Here is a 19,957-nt window from a genome sequence, read left to right as displayed (position 1 = left end):
TACTAAATAAAATAATCAGCCTCAGCTGTACTTTGTGTTTTGTGATTATTAGCAAATATTAGCATGCTAACACACCAAACAAAGATGGTGAACATGGTAAATATTGTAACTGCTAAATATCAGTATGTTAGCATAGTCAACATGAGCATATTAGCATGCTGCCGTTAGCACTTAGCTCAAAGCACCGCTGTGCCTCACAGAGCCGCTAGCATGGCGGTAGACTTTTAGCCTTGTTGATCTTTTTTTTTCGTCTGTAGCTGCAGCGTGAATATCTGGTGACGTGAGTGCAATTTACATCATGTTTCATAAAAGCATTACAGAGTATCAGGGTGCGAAGAGGGCTTTTCATAACTAATCTGAGAAAAAAAACACATCTGCGAACGTCATGAAAGCGGCCGAAGCAATTTACACTTTGAAATAAGTGGGCTGAAAACGAATGACAGCAGGTTGTTTATTAATAGAGGCTGTTTAAGGCTCTTAGGATTAATTAATGGTCTGTTATTAACACGAGAGAGTAAAAACAAAGCTGTTCTAGAGCAGTTAAACAAACACATTCAGAGCTGCACTCCCTGAATCCTTGAACCATGTCATGAACAAATACAAGCAGACATGAAAAAAGAAAACATTTTACACAAAAGCAAGTTCGACACAACATTACAAGTATTTCTTCAGGTTCTCTCACCCATTCACGTAGCTCATTCAAACCCTTAAATTCAGAGTGATTCAACTTGTCAGCACTGGATGTCCTACAAGCAACAGCTTCCATTTGTTTTTGAGGTAAACAGGAAGTGTTCTGGGACTGTTGCAAACCCTCCGATTGATCAGTCCCAGGCATTATTTTCTGCTGATGAAGATATTTCACTTTGGATGACGGTGTTTTCATGCACAGATACAAATGTAGAAAACAGCAAACTGTAGTTTGAGTAGGATTGTGTCAAATGTTTGTAAAAGTCAGCTATCAAAGAGCTTCCACCACCGTTTCATTCAAAAGTATCACAGTTAAATGATGCCATTAACCTGACCTGTCATTGATCAAAGAAACTGTTTTAATGTGACACTGAATTAAAAAAAAATGTTGTCATACTCTCTTTTGCATTCTTCTCAGGTAATTGAATGTAGCATCTATATTTTTTTGTCATTTTATTGACTATTTCACTATTTTATTTAGCTGATTTAACGGTTTATTTATTAAACTGGTGTTTTACTGACACGATCCTCACTATGATGGGTTAAACAACTGTATCTCAAGCAAATTTTACATTTATTTTTGTATCGCACTGAAATTAGTGGAGGCCAATAGCTGCCTGGACAAAAGACAAACTGTAATGAAAATGGTACTAATTATTATAAAGTTAATGTGATGTGTTGTAAATATTTTAAAACAGGCTAAACCAGCGGTATAATTAAAACAAACAAACAAAAAAAAAATCATGTGAAATTTACATCTGCTTGTTTATTAATATTTATTTCAACACAATCAGTTTGTGAGAAAACAAACTTAAAATGTTTTCCCGCGTAAGAAACCTGATAAAAGTTGCGTCAAAGTGAAACTCAGTGAAAGAAAACAACATCAGGCAGTGAATCAGTGGTTATGTAACATACATGCATAGATGTTTGTATGGTTATATTTATGAGGACCCTCGCAAATATAATGACCCTAACCACAGAAGGGTTATTATGGGTCTTCTCATATTTTTCGGCGTCATTGGTCATGGGAACATACTCATTACCCCTCCAGCAAGAACGTCAGTCAACCTACGTCACAGCTTTCCAAAAAACATCCCACAGAGATCGTCTCAAACAGCAAACAGGAAGTACTCCCCTCGATATCTGCTCTGTTGTAGCTAACCGCACAGCATGCTAGCTGCACGTCTGCCGTATTCATGCTCACCTGCCGGTTTGTTGATGCAGGTGTGAGGGTCTGGCGTGGTTTTACGATCAGTGTGGGATCTGTACCGTGCTTAAGTACGGCTTTGAGGTACTGGTACTTTACTTGAGTATTTTCATTTTATGATACTTTATACTTTTACTCCACAATATTAATATTTCTGAGCACATTTATTTAAGGGTTACTAGTTACTTTACTAATGAAGATTTTTCAAGCAAAGCTTATGATCACCTTTTAGGTAAAAGTCTCCTTATCAAGTCGTTTCGACTTTCTAGCTCTCTCATTCTCAGCCGCAACACTTGTGGTATTAGAGCTTGTGTTTTATTGGTTATTGTGAGCCTCACACTGATTTGTAATCCTTCATGTGTGTTTATTTTCCTCCTAAACTTTTACCAGACCATAATTTCAGTTTTTTAAATTTGCCGAGAAACATTCAACACGATTTTCCCATGTTACCCCCCTGATGTACCTCTGAGTCCAAGGCATGTACATGAAAATTACAGTCATGCGACTCTACACCTATTACACAGGGAGTAATGAATGAGTGAATGCCACAGATCTTGGGTCAGGTTTTAGATCTCAAATTTGGCATTACTAGTTGGGTTCAGTCGGTTCGGGTCTCAAAGGTAAGGTTACCGGACGGTTCGGGTGTTCGAGTGTTTCGAGTGTTCACTACAACAGCTACAGGGATTTCTACAAAACCACTTTCCGTGTTCACTTCTGGTCAGACTCAGAGAGAAGTATTTGAGATGATCCGTGTTTTTTTGTGATGCTGTAGGAGGCTCACGCTCCTTGCCGTGGTCAATGTTGTTTCCCAAATCTCCACGGTGAAGGTAGTTTGGTTCCAGACCTCTGAATCACCGGCCACTTCTCTGCTGCGTTCGGTGATTCACAAAGTGTCGAAACAACCAATCAGACCTTTGTAGGTGGGATTAAGAACGGGGACATCCTCTTCCTACATAGCTAGCTAGCTCCCTGCATCCATGAAACATTCGCTACAGAAAATGGCCACAAAAAAGGCTCCAAAGACCGATGCCGCTGTACTTCTAAATCAGTTGTGAAAAACCATTAACTGTATTAAATCAACCACTACAACGGCTGTCAGGTCATCTTGGCGGGACAGAAATCAGTTAGCGCGCTAACAGTGTCAGGCTAAGGCTTAATGACGTGAAAGGAAATGGCAATTCAGTCTGATGATCAGGCTAGTGCGGAGTTGGCAAGTAAAATGTTATTATGACCAGCCATAAAAAATATTAGACTAACACCAAGGTTGACACATCTCGCTTTAGTTTGTTAGTAACCCTGAAACACCCCTTTTGAAGAAGTGAGGACCAGACAAGCTGTCCAAATATGTCCTCACTCTTCAGGTCTAAAGCTCAAACTGGTCCTCACAAAGGTAGAAGTACAAAACCACAGAGAGTCGGTTTATGGTACAAAACTAAAGCCTTCCCTCTGTTCTCACAGTGTTTACAGGCTGGGCTCAGGAAAACAACAGTGGCAACAGAAAAACAGGATGCGCGCACACACACACACACACACACACCCATAGACAGCTCTCAGCGATTGACAGTCATTTTAAATCTATAAAACATTATTGCTAAGCTAAAAACAAAAACAAATAATGTACAGGATTTGTTCCCTCGTAAAGAAAAGTACCCACACACGCTGAAGACGCCCCGCACCTTTTCACCTGCTTTCACTGATATTCAAGTTATCGGGTGACGCTGAAGCCGAGCTGGACCGTCAGTTTGGATCATTTCTCGCAAAAAATAAAACCCATATTAGTGAACGTGGAAACAAAATGTCCGTTACAGAGATTCAAGATCATTTTGGGAAAAACAGTCTGCTTCAATTTTAGACACATGTAAATCAAGATTATAGTCCTAAAGGATAAAAGCATTTGTTTCTATTCTGATTTTTTACCAATTTAAGCAGTTTTCACCTTAAATGATAATTCTGATTTGTTACAATTTGTCCATCATTTCTATTAGTAATAATAACATTGGACTCATCAAATTAATAGCTGAGATCTGGGAATACTGTGACATCAATAAAAAGAAATGCGACAAGTCGGTCAGATAATCAGAAACAAACCAACACAGCAGCTACGATCCCATCTCGCTAAGCCGTGGCTTTATCTCAATTTATTCACACAAAACCTATTTGGCATTTCCATCACTAACTGGTTTCGAGGCAGCCACAGCCTCATCTTGATTAAAACAGGGCGGACGCTGTGATAAACACATTATTCCAAATAATACTTAGTATAACAGACAAGCAGAAACACATAATTAATTATCTTAGATATTTTACAAAACTTAAGTAAAAGCAAGAACTAGCACATTAATAAGGATTCTGCGCGAAAATAGGCGACATGCTGCATGAAGGGTGGAAAGTATTAAGATACTCGTTTCTGTGTTAGCTAATAGTTTTTGGGTGAAAGGCTAATTACTCTAGTTGTTCTCCCTGAAAGTGTTCATTAAGTTATGGAAACACTGGCATGCATGGCCCTGTTCAGATATAAAGTATTCATGCGGGCTTGGTAGTGCTCCAAAACGCAGTTTTCAGTATTTATTTAGTCTCCTCAGTGGCCTGATGATCACGCTGAACAGCCATTTTGTTTCCCTTCATTCATTCAGTCTGATATTGCGTACATGTCAGTTCATTTATTGTTAGAAGAGATGGTTTTTGTTTTGCCCCACCCAATCGGTAGCGAGTGACATAACCGTCTGATTTTTAGTCAACATGGAGGCTAACGCAGCGGTTGCTAGGAGCAGTTAACTCTTCCACATAAGTTTGGCTAACCGAAAACCGCTAGCGTGTTTGTTTAAAGCCCATGAAAACTTGGCTTTGAACATATTCCTCTATAACATTAAATATTCATGACTAAATAAGCAACAATCAAAGTTAAAGTTCGGGGGCAAAAACTTATTTATCAATCGTGTGTATTGAGGCCTATCAAACATTTGCAGAGACAAGTTGTAGAAGAATATGAAACATTGTTTACGTCCACGTTTGCCCACGCACGCGTCGGTCCTCCACACTAACAAAACGGGGGCCAGCTCTTAAAACCAACTCAGGTTATCGGCTTCATCCGGACTGCGTGGGCGTGGCCAGACAACATAAGCAATCAACCCGACAGATGTCATCGCATTTTGATTTTGTGACATCGCCTTTTTCCAACTGAGCCCCGCCCACTTCAAACCAGTGAGAAAAACACAAAAAATACACAAATCTAACATGAAATAAGCTGCATTGATCTAACTTGTGTCCACGTGGGACTCCGTTGCCCGTAGTAGCTGACTGACGTGCTTTTCAGTAGTGTTTCTTGACCTGTCTGACTTTTTTGACCGTGTTCCCAGACTCAAGCCATTAACTCCGTGAATCCAATGTTAATATTACTGATAAGAAAGATGAACTAAACTACACAAATGAGACGTTAAGTTGTAATAAACTGGAATTATACTTTAAGGCTGATTACAGTGTCGATGCATCATTAACGCACAGGAAACATAACAGACAGAGGTTATCTGACAGCAGAGAGACACAGCACAGTTGAGTCCTGATTTAAACGTCCTTGGTGGATGTTAGCAAGCTCTTCGGACTCCCCAAATTCCCCTTTGACCTCTCAGTCTTTATAAAGTCACCGCAGAGACTGCAGAGTTCAGAGGTCGGGGGTAGGAGAGTCCACACAAGTCTTTAAGTGCAGGGTTTCTTTCAGCCTCGCCGTCCTCCACATCCAGAGCGACAGTTTTGTCGACGAACGCACGAGGTACCGCAGACAGGACGTGAACTGAAGCTGACGCAGCAGCACATGTACATACACACACACACACAGTATTTATAAAAAGAGGCGACTACAGGCTGGAGGAGGACCTTCCAACACCAGAAGGCACCTTGGATGGGAAGGACTGCGTCATCTTTCATCTTCTATGGATAACTGGTTTGGTTTGAACTGACTGGTAGCTCCGTGGCTAAACAAAAAGCAGACAGCAGGAGGGAAACTTTGAAGGACTTTTGCTGATTTATACAAAGAAACTTGAACAATGAATCCGTCTCGTGCTCATCAAAAGGCCTTTTTTTTGACGCCAAAATTCATAAAAACCACACAGTTGGTTGATTATTACTATTATTAAAAACAAACCAATTTTGAAGTGAATGTCTTAAAGGATAAGTGTTGTTTTTCAACACAGACTGTATTAGAGCTGCAACGATTTGTCGATTAATCGAATGAATAACCAGTCAAGCTTTTGCTGTTTCCATCCTCTCAAATGTAAGAATTGAATGCATTTATTTGTCATACATGGCAGTAAAGTAAATATTTTTCACAATTTTTTGACATTTTATAGACAAAACGATAAACTGAGAAGAAATCAGGAGGTTAGCCAATATTGAAAAGTAATCGTTTGTTGCAGCCCTACTCTGCATCAAAACATACTTTTCCCAGCTAGCTCTGGCGGTACCTAGCCTTGCAGATAGTGTTGGTTTCATATGGCAGGTTTTGAGACATGTGTGGTGCTCACAGCATTAAATAATTTCATTTAAAATTGATCAGCAGTTGGCCTCTCAACACAGATAATGACCCGGTCCACGGTCTTCTGCAGCTATCAGGTCCTCGCAGCTCCGGAAATGTCGGAGCAAATATTCAAGAAGAAAATCTAAACGGCTAATTTCTCGCCTAAAAAAAAAAAAAAAAAAAAAAAAAAAGAAACTCTTTACATTTCTTTCATTCACATTTCTACTATCTGCATGGCTTCATACCACTAGAGGCAACTGAGAAAATGTTTTTAAAAACGCTGTTTGCCATCATTTATGATACACAACACGACCTCGCTTCAGCTTTGATAAATGTAGCTGAAACGTCAGTATTTGGTTCAGTTTGGAGGAGAAATTCTGCAAAGCAAAATTACAAAACACAAAAATGATATTTGAATACCGTGGGACAGTTGAAGGAGAATTCCACACATTTATGAATGCATGGTTGTTACGTCCAAGATCAAGTGTGATTCAATATCGTATTTAACAGCAGGAGAAAAACAACAACTTTGTGTCTGGTTTCTGTTGTCCATCTTCTCAAATATCAGTCTACAGAAAGAACATGACAGCCATTCGCACATTCAGAGGTATTTCATTTTAATAGCTTAAAATCAGAGGCCATATTCTTTGAGGAAGCCATTGACTGCAACAGTACCAGCTGAGTGATTCACTGCAGTCACGAACAGACCAGCTTCAGTCTCTGCTCTGAAGGATTTGACCCAAAAGCTTCAGTTACTCTTGTCGTTGCTTCTATGTGACTTTAATCGTCTGATCAGCTCAGGATGCAGCCCGCGGCAGATCTGGATGGACGAAACTTTGGACTCTTTTCTTGCATTGTTACTACCACACACACGACGTGCTCTACCGGCAGGGCGAATGTAAACCTGCACAGGCTGGAAATCATCCGACAACCATCCGCTCATGAGCAAAGTAACGAAAAAAGAGAGGAAGAGCAGGGAATAAAATCGTGGGGAAGTTAAGAAATTCTACAGAAACCCTGAGAGACAAGTTGAAAAAACAAACCTATGTGATTTGCTTATACACTTCAAACTATCAAATTGTGTCTGTAGTAAGTAAACGTAAATCACCTCAAGTCTTGTTTACGTATTTTGTGATCAGATGTTGACTGATTTAAACTGCAAGTTTGGCATTTTTACAAGGCGAAGTTCTTGTTCGGCCGTTAAACACTGATACAGTTTGGGCTCATGTAGCTCAGTTAGTAGACAGGACATGACAAAGTGTCCTTGAGCAACACGCTGAACCCCAAATTGATGCATGGTGCGTGATGTTTGCGTATGGAAAACTTGTAAGTCGCTTTTGACAAAAGCATCCGCCAAATTCATGTAATGTAAAAAAACACAACGGGCAATCTGCCTGTGAGCAGCAAAGGCAAGTCGCTTCTGTGAAACTGGCCTTTGGTCAGCATTCAGACATTAAAAGCTTTTTTCATCTGTTTTAAAAGTCAAAACAGATCCTTTTTAGGAGGATTGAGAACTTCTTTTCTGAACTGGGCCGGTACTGACCAGTACTAGTTCTTATTACTCGGTTCTGCCATTCTCTAGTGAATGAATGTACTCGTGTGTAGTTAGTGTCTCCTGCTCAAACAAGCTGCAAACGGAGACAAAGACGTTGGACAAGAGCTTTGCTTTCTGCTCGCACCTCCACAAACGACTGTACATGAATACACCCACAATTACCCAGTTTGTTTAATAATTTGAGTACATGAATTTACTGTATTTTGTATTACAAATAAGCAATTTGTCCCCTAAAACGAACGCAGCAGAGCTTTAGATGAGGTAGAGCACTTAAACGATGCTTGCTTTAGCGGACTGGCATCAGCTGACATTTGCTGCCACAGCTCCCTCCGCCACCCCGACGCCATCCTTGCGTGTTATTTCTGGTCTTACTGACTTTAGTAAAATTGAACGTTCGTGTATGTGTTGGTTAAGGGAGGATTATTTGTTCCCAGAGAATCCTTGTTGCTGCTCAGATTCTTGGAGATTCTCCCTCAAAGCCTTTTCCGCCGAATCTAACTGTATTCTTCATCAAGTGTCTCAGACTGTAATCATTTTGCTTTGACACTGGTGTCATTTTCTACAGACGAGCACACAATTTAATATATAGGAAGAATAACGTTTGTATACAGATATAGTATAGTGGTATGAATGGATATTTCCTGGGGTTTAAATGGAGCATTTCTTTCAATAAAAATACTTATAAACTTAACGCAACTAACAAAACTCAAGAAACTGTCTTAGAACTTTGTCTCTATCCTTTCTTTTTCTAGAAAACGTAGTAAGAAATTGTTAATGAAATTAGAGACCCGTAAAATAAAGTGTTACCATCGTGTGCTTTGCAGGCTGCTGGTTCGCTCGATTTATTCCAGTTCGAGCACTGCAGCATTAACATCAACCTGCCCGAAGACATCAGGCCGTCTGAGTCAGCGTCTTCGTTTAAGTCTCGTCTCAAAACACATTATTATCTGAAAGCAGATCCTGATTTTACCTGAACTGGCTGCTTATTTTATTGCTTTTGTGTATTTTATTTCTTTACATTTCGTCATTCACTGTGGCGTTTTATTTCTCTTGTTGTGAAGCACTTTGTACTTTGTTTTGATAAGTGCTCTATAAATACAGTTTTATTATTTTATTATTATTAACATAATGTGTGAATTCCAAAAAATCAAAAAAAAAACAAAACTAAGCGCTAACAAAAAGGCATGTTGGTACAAGCAACTTGTATAATCAGAGCATGAAAGCGATTCATTTAACTCTCAGAGTTTCTGTAAAACACAACCGCACAACACGTTCTTCTAAAATAACTCTTTACAGACACCGAACTGACGAGAGTAACTGGAGCGGCACTGACACAACGAGTCAACTGTCTCAAGAGATTCATCATCGAAAATTTAAAAAATAATAATACTATTGATATAAAAACATCTGCAGATGGTTCTGGCGTTACCATGTCAAAACCATAGTTTCCAAGCAAAAATAAAAACCACACTTTTAAAAGAATTAAATAGAAGACAAACAGAGCTGACACTAGAGTGAGGTTGGTCACAGCTCATGAGCTGAAAGTCACTGGTTCGATTCCCTGGACAAAGTGGGGAAAAGTAAAGAGATCGAGGAATGCTCAGTACTCCCTTAGTGACCACTGTCACAGTGCCCTCCAGCAAGGCACTTTTACAGCAGGCGAGCTGCTCAGCGGCCAGCAGCAGCTCCCAGATCAGTAACATGGAAATGTGGAAGTGGATGAATGTGAAAGCAAAGCCTTCCCTGGACAAAAAATAAACAAACTAAAGCAACAAAAAAACCAAACATCTGTTCATCGTCTCCTCGTTTGGAACGCGTCGACGGCCGATATTTCACACCTTTTTAAATAACATTAAACATTATGGCTATGCTGAAAATATACATTCTGACATTTAGAGATAGTACTATCTTAAAAATACAAATGTGCAAAAGTTGTAAACAAATGAGATCGTGTGTGTGTGTGTGTGTGTGTGTGTGTGTGTGTGTGTGTCACAGCCTGGTGGGCTCCTCGTCACTGTCACTGCAGTTACCACAGCAGTCCTGCAGAGGGAGGCAGAGAGCAGAGAGTCACTAGCTACTCGCTGGATGTTTAAAAAAACCTTTTTTGTGTATAAAAATATTTGGAACATTGTCTGCATCCGTCTGATCAGCTGACTGAACACAAACTTTAGAAGCTTTGCACTTGATGAAGCCAACTTGTCTGGTTTAATGACTCTAAATGGAATCTGCGAGGGTGTTTTTGTGTCTTTTGTCCCACAAAAAAGTTTAATTACCTTGTTAAAAAATCTTAGCTACATCTACTCCTTCTCCCTCGTTGACAAATCCAGAATCTATGAATATTCAAATATTATTCATTTCAAAAGTTTAACTGCTGGACACAAAATGTCTCCTACTTCACTGAAAAGTCCGTTCTCAGTGTTTTGACCTGGAGGCTTCAAGTAACTGAGATTTAAGGTGAGCAGAGAGAAACTTTCCCCCTTCAGCAGATGGATGTGAAAACAAACCGCACATACATCATTCTGCAGAGTGAAGCTCCAACACTTAAGTGTAACAAAAAGCAAAACACATTTCTGAGTGGAAAAGGAGCTGCGATGTTTTCCGTGTAAAAACAAGGACTGCAGGAGAAGCACAAACTGGGTCTGGTTCAGACTCCTGACTAACTTGTCTCTGCGCGCAGATGCTGCAATGTAAAAGGATAAATATGTCCATGAGGCGAGTCCACCGACCTGTCGGCCGAACAGCCGCTGCAGGAGTCCCTGTTTGGGTGGAGGAGACGGCTGTCCTCTCCAGTCCAGGTCAGGAGGAACCGTCCCGTCCGGGTAGAAAACATTCAGCTCTGCGAAACACTCTGTCTCGATCATCTGCGGGAGAAAAGACCAGACTTCATTCTTTGCATCACAGAAAGACATACAACATCCTTCAGTGGAAGACTCATCCCCCCACAATGCACCACAGAGCGCCACAGGAAGTCATTCCTGCCTGTGGCCATCAGACTCTTTAACTCCTCCCTCTAAGTGTCAGTCTGTATGACCCGAAGTCACTGAACTGGACATTGATCATTAACATCTCTGCAATACTTGACATAATCGTGCAATATTCTCTGTTTAACACTGCTGTGCAATATCCTCCGTCTCATAATCACCTTAATAAGCTACACAGAACTCATTATTGCACTATTACTTATATTATTACATTGTATTATACTGTACATACTTATTTAGCTTTTATACTTATACCCACTTGTACTTAATCTATCTGACCTGTATTATAGTGTATTATATTTGTTTGCTCAGTGCTTCTCTTCCTGTGTGCGCTGACGTAAAGGCGAGCTGCTGTAACGAAAGAGTTTCCCCTCGGGGATCAATAAAGTCTTTCTGATTCGGATTCTGCAAATGTACAGAAGAAAACTGTACAGATGTAACATCCCACACGTGTATACAGTATGTGTTTGTGTGTTGTTTGTGACTGCGTGTCTCTCACCTCATTCTGCCAGGGAATGGAGACGCTGCCTGTGGACACTTTGCTGTAGAAAGACTCGTCTTTCGGCTCCAGCTCTACTCCTTTCACTGTGGAGAACTGCTCGATGTCCAGCACGTCTTTACAGTAGATGGCCTGCGGCTGCAACGCGCGAACGCACAAACCACTACTTCAACATATTTACATTTCACCTGCTTAGTTAACACTCAGCCCTCGGGAGTGACTGATGAAGAGACTTTACAGGAAACCACAACTCAGGAGGTGATGACTTCGGTATAATTTTCATGCTCAAGTCTAACCATAACTGTACTGCAAATGGCTGAGAGCAAAATCCCCTCAAACTATCTTAGATCTCTTTGTTTAGATAGAAAATCCTTCCTGTTACAGAGACTGTTAAGTATGCGTGCTCCATATAACGAGCCTCAGATTAACTCCACTTCCTGTGCTGAAGAGAAGATTGAATTTCCAGGTCATTAGTTAACAACACCTGCTGTTGCTGTTATTAGTTACACCTGTGCTACCACTGATACTTGTAAAATCAATGATAGCGCAGGTGTGTTTAAGTTAAAACTGTGCTATAATTAATGTTATTAGCTACCCCTTTGCTAACGCTTCCTGGACCTGAAACTGATATCCATTCTCTCATCACTGCTATCAATTTTCTCATCTAGCTCTGAGTAAGAAGTGTATTTCTCACAATATAAATGCTTTTCTGTATTTTTTCTGTACTACTTTCTTAAAATTGTGGAGGCAAATCACAGTGAAATTCCAGTTTCTGTAGCACAAACCTTCATTCAGGTTCTTAAAGTCTGAGACGATCTATATTGTGGACTTACATCAGGAATGAAGGGGGCCTGCAGCATGCCGGCCTCAAGGCGTTTGAAGTTGATGGAGCGGAAGATGGGATGGGCTTTGACCTCAGAGGCTCCGCCCCCCTGGCAGCCCAGCCTCTCTGTGGGATCTTTGGCCAGAAACTGGGGGGTTAAAAAAAAAAAAGTTAAAAACAACAGGAAGTGACAGAAAGCAGCAGAAACACAAGGTGTAAACTCAAGAGCAAGTGGGAGGAAAAAGCAGGCGTTCAGACTGAAAATGGAACTGCATTTAAATAACACAAAGGGGGGGTGCTTTGGTGGGGATTGTTGCCTCAGGTACAGATGAGACGATGAAATACAATCCAGGAGGGTTTGAGTAACACATCCACGGGTTTGAAGGTTTATCAGACTGCACTGTGGTTTCTAATACTATCAGAAAGGATTTGACATCTATGGAAAGTTGTCACAACTACAATCATTTTATCCTCCGTCTCGATGATCGCCAAGTGCAGTCATCTATCAGGAGCGTGAGCTTGCACGTATTTGCCGGCTGACGACACACTGCGTTGAGTCAAACGTTGAGTCAGGTTTAACTTTTTGAGTCTGATGAATTGTGCTAATGTCGGTCTGAACACAACCTAAAGCGAAAGCGTGACTTAACAGAAAAACAGCTTATGTGCCAGTCAGCATGTTAGCTCACTAACTAGGAATAAGGTATACAGTTACAACATTTTAATTGATTGTGCAACTGACTGCAGACCAAACCAAAACAGGGATTTTTCACAGCATTTTTAGCTTTATTCGTGGACTCTACAGTGCGACCGCCCCCACAGGGGACAGATTTGCTATTGGTCAACAGCATGAACATGCAGGTCGAAATCCACCAAAATCTAACTTGAGGAGAGAGCGAAACCACTGATTCTTATGTTTCCATTCACATAACTTGAACGTGCTGTGAAACGTCGTAGATGCTACTGTAACCGGGTCGTAGGCAGAGAAATGTCTCATTAAAAAAAACATTTTTGTAAACTTGGAACACAGGAAGTCTTTTTAAACGCTGAGGTACCGTAAGAATATGGTACAACATGGAGCCTGAGCAGATGGGAGCTATAGACCAGAGCAAATGAGAGAGAAGTGGATTTGGCGGCTCAAACATCCACCCACCATTTTACAGAGGGACTTGGCGTCCTCGGAGAACTTGCTGGAATATTCCTCCACCACCTCCGTCACCAGCCGCTCCACTTCCTCCCTCTTGATCTTCTTCTTCCTCTGCTGGAAGGGAGACTGGCCCTCGATCATCTCGTACAGCAGGCAGCCCAGCGCCCACCAGTCAGGGCTGAAGGTGTAGCGTTCGTTTTTCACCACCTCCGGAGCTGGAGGGGAGAAGGGAGGCAGCAGAGTGAGCGTCTGTTTGAGCTGAAGGTGATTCAAAACCTTTCCACCACAGTGAGACCTTCCTCCCGCTGATCTACATTAAAAAGCGGTTCACTCCTGTTTTTCAGTGTCTACTGATCACTAGGAGAGGTCGAGAAAGGTCAGAGGTTACTCACCCATGTATCCTACTGTTCCCACCCGTCCCTTGATGGTCTGTCCCTCTGGTACATGAACCGCTAAACCCAGGTCTGATATCCTGATGTGGCCTAAAGACAAACACATGCATACGAATGTCTACTGTATTACATATTAGAAGAAAAGGCAAAGAATATTTCAGATTTTCTTTCAGTATCAGTTACTAAATGAGAAGATTCGCAAACGACGAAAAAAATGGAAAATATCCTGTAAATGTTCTTCATAAAGTTCAAGGTGAACATTTCATTTTTGCATGAAAAAAAAGCGCAGGTTCTTTATCTTTTATTCTTTTATATGATATGTGAAACTAGTATTTGTTTTACAAGCACAACATGGCAACTCTTTGATATTGTACTACCACGACGTGGCAAGAACATTCCTGAAATCTATAAAGTGGGCATAGTCCTCGCATGACATTAATACACAAAACACACATTTGTAGTAAACATGCCGCCACAGGCAACACACAACAGCAGTCATACAACTCAAAATACTCTCGGAAAAAAACGAGACCATTGCACTAATAATCCGAATGGTTCATTTATATACGGCGTTAGGTGTATTTGCGGTATTACAGATGCCGCAAATTCAACAGTTTAATTGTTCGTGCTGATTTGTGCAAAGTTACATCTTGTGATTTATGAAAACGTCGTCGCCCTGAGAGCGTCGTGTGCTGACACCACTTCCACCAAAGTGATAAGCAGCTGTCTTTGTGTCTTTAAAGGTCGGCCACGTTCTGTGTCTTTATTCTCATTAGTCGCAGTAGTTTGTCTCGATTTGTCTCGAAGCTGAGGAACAACACGGGGTTTCGTTCGACTTCCTGAATGCTGAATCCACATCTTTTTACCACAGGTCTGTTATTTAAAACTAAGCGCTTTAGTGTTTTGCAGTATTGTTGCAGCTCTCTCTCTTTTTTTTTATTTTTATCGTGAGCATAAAATACTTTTTAACTTTTAACTGACAACAGAATGTTGTTCTGTTATTTCCCACCAAACCAAACTCAAGTGCAGTGAGTCGTTACTAAACAACTGGATGTTTTTGTGTTTGTTTTGAGGGTGGATGTTTGTCTCAGGACCATTTTTCGTTATCACATCAGCTCAAAATACTTATTGCATTCTTGCATCTGGGATTTGAATAGCTTTTTTATTAGGCCTAACTGTGGTGTGTGATTAAAATGTTCAGCAGAGACTCCCTCTGCCAGAGGAGAGTTTCCTCTCAAAGCTTTTGGTTCAGGCCGCTGTGCTGGAGTCACAGCGCCCTCTGGTGTCATACAAACACCAGAACAACCTGATAGTTCTGTTTTAAATACAGAAACAGCTTTACAGGATCAATAATACAGTCTTCCACTAAGCACAATAATATGTAAAGAGTGTTTTTAGAATATTTATCTTCTGACCACAATGCTTTTCAAATAGATACTCTGTGAAATGCATGCAGTGTGCCACAGGAATAATTACAGACTTTTTCAGTGAGTTACTGTAACGAATAAACAATGAATTAATAAATTAAGTACTAAATTTAAAAAAACTACGTATAAATTGATTAATTAAATTAGAATTTACGTGATGCGATAAAAACATCATTATCAAAATTATCAATAAATATGTCAATTTAGAAAAATCTATTTATGTCTTTAAATAAGGAATAAAATTGGAAATTAAAACTGTATTGTGAAATTCTTTTTAAGAGTTGAGTTTGACTGTTTATTACTGACCTTGGAAACAGCAGTTTCAACTCAAGGTTCACTTACTCTCTTGTTTCTGAGCTTCTGACTGTATCACATGGATCCTAAAAGGCCTGAATAATGGAAAGTCTGAACATCTATGGTTCCATGACAACTGAGCAAACTCACATCTCCTGATGAAGACCGCGTGATACGATTGTGGAGTTAACATTTGTGTTGTAAAAGGGCTTTTAAGGATTTATTTCTTCCACGAATGAGTCTTCCTATCGTATTAAATCTCATAATTCATTTGTCTCCTTCTTCAACATTTACAGTTTCTTTCTGTCTGACACTGTGGGCCCTCCCTAAGACAAAATCGAGACAACTTTTAGCCTATATTTGTTTACATTTTGGCAAATGTGTACCATTAAAAGTATGCTGAATGAAATGATAGCACTTCCTGTTTGCAGTGCACCCATGGATGTACAGACAATTATCAGTGGATTACTCTGATACTGAAGACAACTTAAAAACGCGATGATTGTCAGGCATCTCTGGAGTTATAAGAAGCATCTTTTTTTCAAAGAGGATTTATGGTAGTCTATTCACAACGGACATCCGAGATAATGATATCCTCGGGAAGTGGAAGCCACACTGAATCATGTCTGTGTTCAGATCTGACTGAGTTAGGACTCAGAAGTCCAATTTTTTGACGTAAATTGTGGCACTAAGGTGTTTAAAGTACCTTAATTACCTCTATGAGCTGTTTGGCACAGCCGCCGCCGCCGCTGCTGCTGCAACTGCTGACTGTGCTGATACAATCAGTGGCCAAAACAACTAACTTCCCATTGTTTTTAGAACACCGGCATGCACCTGTCGTTAACTTAACAACCCACAGAGAGGTAACAGCAGTTCTTTTCTGACCTACTGACCTCTGATTTCATGTTATAGAGAAATACTTAACATTTGAATCTGAGTTTTCACTGGTGTTAATGGTAATCAGACTGGCTTTCATAGAAAAGCTGAGACTTTTCCTTTAACGCTGCTACTCACCGTGGTCGTCCAGCAGGATGTTCTCTGGTTTCAGGTCCCTGTGAGACAGAGAAAGAGAGGGAGAGTGGGAACAAAGAGGAGAGCCAATGAGACAAGAGGAGATAGGAGAGCCAATGAGACAGACGTCTTTGAGGTTCGAAGAGGCTGACCTGTAGACGATGCGTTCTCGGTGCAGGTCCTCCAGCCCGCAGCAGATCTCTGCAGAGTAGAAGACGGCTCTCTTCTCGTCAAAACCCGCCTCGCCCATGTGATAGATGTGAAACTTCAGGTCTCCTCCGTTCATGAGGGTCAACACAAGGCACAGAGCGTCCTTCGTCTCGTAGGCGTACGCTAAACTCACCTGGAGACACGGGAGTGTTGTGTTAATGTGTTACTGAGGAAGCTGCGCGGTAATGTTTTAGGTGCTTCAGGTCTGATCAGGTGTAACTGCTTCATATCAGCTGCCGAGATGTTTAAATTACAGCGCCGCATCGTAGATACAGAGAGTAAATCTTTAAATCAGCTTCTAACCGCAGCAGAAATGATTAGTCGTTTAAAGCAAAATGAATCGTCATCAGTTAAAAGCCAAAATATCAAACGCTCTCTGGTTCCAGCTTCTCCAGTGTGAGGATTTGCTACTTTGCTTTGTTTCATATCATTGTAAACTGAATTTATTTAGGTTTTGAACAAAGCAAGGCATTTGAAGACGTCACATTGGATTCTGGGAAATAGTGATGGACATTTTTTACTATTAATTAACGATTACTAATATTAACAATTAATAATAATTGATCATGAAGCAATCCAGCATATTTGACGAAGTTGATGTACTTGCGTGATTTTTGTAACTTTTGGATTGTATCCACGCGGTTGAATGCACTTAATGTAAGTCGCTTTGATAAAAGCGTCACACATGTAATGTGATGAAAATAAGCCATAGTTGCAGCTCAAGCTTTCAGATAAATATAGTGCAGTCCAAAGTCAAATTTTAGCCTAATTTAAACTTTATTTGTGAATATTCTCTCTCCTTTTAACTCTGGTTTGGTTTTCATCAACTCCTGAGAAAAATAGCTGGCTCTTCAGAACCAGAATCGGCTTCGCTGGCCAAGAATGTGTTCACACATACAAGGAGTTCGACTCCGGTTTTAAGTTCCTCTCAATGTACTTACACACAGAACAATTTACAGGAAGATAGAAATAAACCTGTAGCTGAAAACAAGGACAACAAAGCTGAACAACGATAGGTACAAATAAACATAGAACTACTATATATGTGTCGTAGGAGAAAAAATAGGTTTATATACAGAGTGACAAAGAAATTAATATTGAATGGTTAAAGTACTCGACTACTTTATAAACATGAAGTGGGCAGTTATGTACAGTGTGTATGTGTGTGTGTGTATATATATATATATATATAGATAGTTCTACTTTCTTCACCAGCTAGTCTCTACCTGTGTCTAATCAATAATTGCGGTTGACATCATGAAAGTATTCTAGGGTGAATTTTTCCTTTAATGTGAGATATTCAGGAAGCCGCCGACGCCGTCGCCTGCACGTCCCCACGACTAAAACACAAAATGAAGTTCGACTGTGTATTTTGACACTGAAGCCATGTTGAGCCACGAGGGACACCTCACAGGCCTGGGAGCCCGGGCGAGCCGACTGACTGGAGTCCAAATCAAATAAGCTTAACGAAAGTCATCAAATCAAACCAGAGACAGAATAAACCTCCATGTTGTCTTTTAATTACTGCAGTTGTTAATATTGCTGACGTCACGTCCGACTGATGCACACAGAGAGCAAACTCAGAAATACGTGAAGCGTTTCACTCGACAAATGTATATTTGTATTATTGTTGAATGTGTAAAATGTCACAGGATAAGTCTGGTGAGATTCTATATTTTTCTACAAACAGGTACATAAACCATCCTGCTGCCAGAAAGACTCACTAGAGCACCAAATGTGGATTCAGCTGCTGCTGAAAATAGTCCCCAAAAACTACAATGACCAGCTGTTTTAGGAAATTAGTGGGCGTTTAAAAAAAAAAAGAAACTATATATTTGTGACGCGTTTTTATACATCTTCAGTAGGAACCTCGGAGCTGAGAGCCACAGATATGGAAGGGAAGTCAGAAAGTATTGAGAGACGAACTAACACATTTTTGATTTTGGTCTTTTAATGGGATTTGGTGACAATAACAAAACTAAAGACTAAAGGGCAGCCTTATCCGTTAATCAGCTTTATACTTCCTTTGATACTTGAACTTTCACACGAGCTGAAGTTTTGTCATTTTGGTTTTCAAACATTCATAAGCAAGAAAGCCAAAGCACTGTTTAGAGTTTGAAAAACGAATCGAACTGCTCACGCCTGCAGCAGTGTCAACGAGCAAAGATCAGGCAGTGAAGTCCAAAGTTCTTTGTAGTAAAGTTGCAAACACAACATTATTTATCATAAAGTATCAGGTCTCGAACAAGGGAACTCAATGTGATTTCTAAGTAGGGTTAGTGCATTAATGAATGACCATTATCATTAAAGCAAGATAACCAGTTTCATAATAAAATGTTATTTATGGCTAGACTGAACACACACACACACACACACACACTTCTGAATCCAGATCTACTGAGTATATCCTAGTTTTTAGTTTCAGTTCAGTTTCTGGTTACATTTTTAGTTATTTGTTTGTATCATTCTATTTACCTCTTTGTGATTTCTTATGTTGTTGTTGTTGGGAGAACTCTATCTATCTATCTATCTATCTATCTATCTATCTATCTATCTATCTATCTATCTATCTATCTATCTATCTATCTATCTATCTATCTATCTATCTATCTATCTATCTATTGTGTTCAGTATATGCGGATTCAAAATCTGCCGCTGAATGGGGAAAAACCTTAGTAGACAGACAGTAGATAAGCTGAGATGCTTACTACAAATCTGCTGTTGACTTTCTCCAGGATCTGTTTCTCATTGAGCGCCATGGACTCTCCTTTCCTCTTCTTTATCCTCTTCTTCTCCAGTTTCTTACAGGCGTACATCTTCCCCGTGGCCCGTACCTGACACGCACACACCTGCAGGGTAAAGGAAGAGAGGAGAGAATTTGATTTGCATTTGCAAATAACACTCCTTCCAAGATGTAAAGAAATATTCCGCCGTTATTATAGATGTAATCTCTATAAACAGATGTCTGCATATGAAAGCAAAATCTGGGATAAGATGTTTGGTATTGGAAGCGTTCTGGTTTCCGTTTGTAGTCCGAGTAGTATTGACCAATCACGTTTTGGTTGCATGCAGGTAAACAGTTCGTGCGGAGAGCAAAAGAGACGGAGCTCATTGGCCGAAATGCAATCTCAGAGCCCTAAAGACGAGCTTTTTATTAGCTTTTTAAAACCTATCTGCATTCAAATCGTCGTCAGATGATAGCCGATGGGTTCCGAGG

The 19,957-nt window shown here is 40.2% G+C and overlaps 1 protein-coding gene across 1 annotated transcript in view; it reads right to left on the bottom strand.

Annotated features, from left to right (window-relative positions):
* Positions 1-437: 437 nt before the first annotated feature.
* Positions 438-19,957, bottom strand: part of grk6 (G protein-coupled receptor kinase 6) — a 65,643-nt gene continuing 46,123 nt past the window's right edge. The window contains exons 8-16 of the mRNA XM_044222823.1: positions 19,449-19,589; positions 16,683-16,873; positions 16,534-16,571; positions 13,799-13,888; positions 13,413-13,621; positions 12,273-12,410; positions 11,440-11,577; positions 10,686-10,820; positions 438-9,999 (exon numbers count right to left, since the gene is read on the bottom strand). Of these exons, the coding sequence (XP_044078758.1) occupies positions 9,949-9,999; positions 10,686-10,820; positions 11,440-11,577; positions 12,273-12,410; positions 13,413-13,621; positions 13,799-13,888; positions 16,534-16,571; positions 16,683-16,873; positions 19,449-19,589 (1,131 nt within the window). The 3' untranslated portion in view covers positions 438-9,948. The remainder of the gene's footprint in view (positions 10,000-10,685; positions 10,821-11,439; positions 11,578-12,272; positions 12,411-13,412; positions 13,622-13,798; positions 13,889-16,533; positions 16,572-16,682; positions 16,874-19,448; positions 19,590-19,957) is intronic.

The sequence above is a fragment of the Siniperca chuatsi genome, linkage group LG14 (genome assembly GCF_020085105.1).
Source record: "Siniperca chuatsi isolate FFG_IHB_CAS linkage group LG14, ASM2008510v1, whole genome shotgun sequence".
In the NCBI taxonomy this organism is placed as follows: domain Eukaryota; kingdom Metazoa; phylum Chordata; class Actinopteri; order Centrarchiformes; family Sinipercidae; genus Siniperca; species Siniperca chuatsi.
Note: the sequence above shows the minus strand (reverse complement) of the source record. Positions and strands in the feature narration are given on the sequence as shown.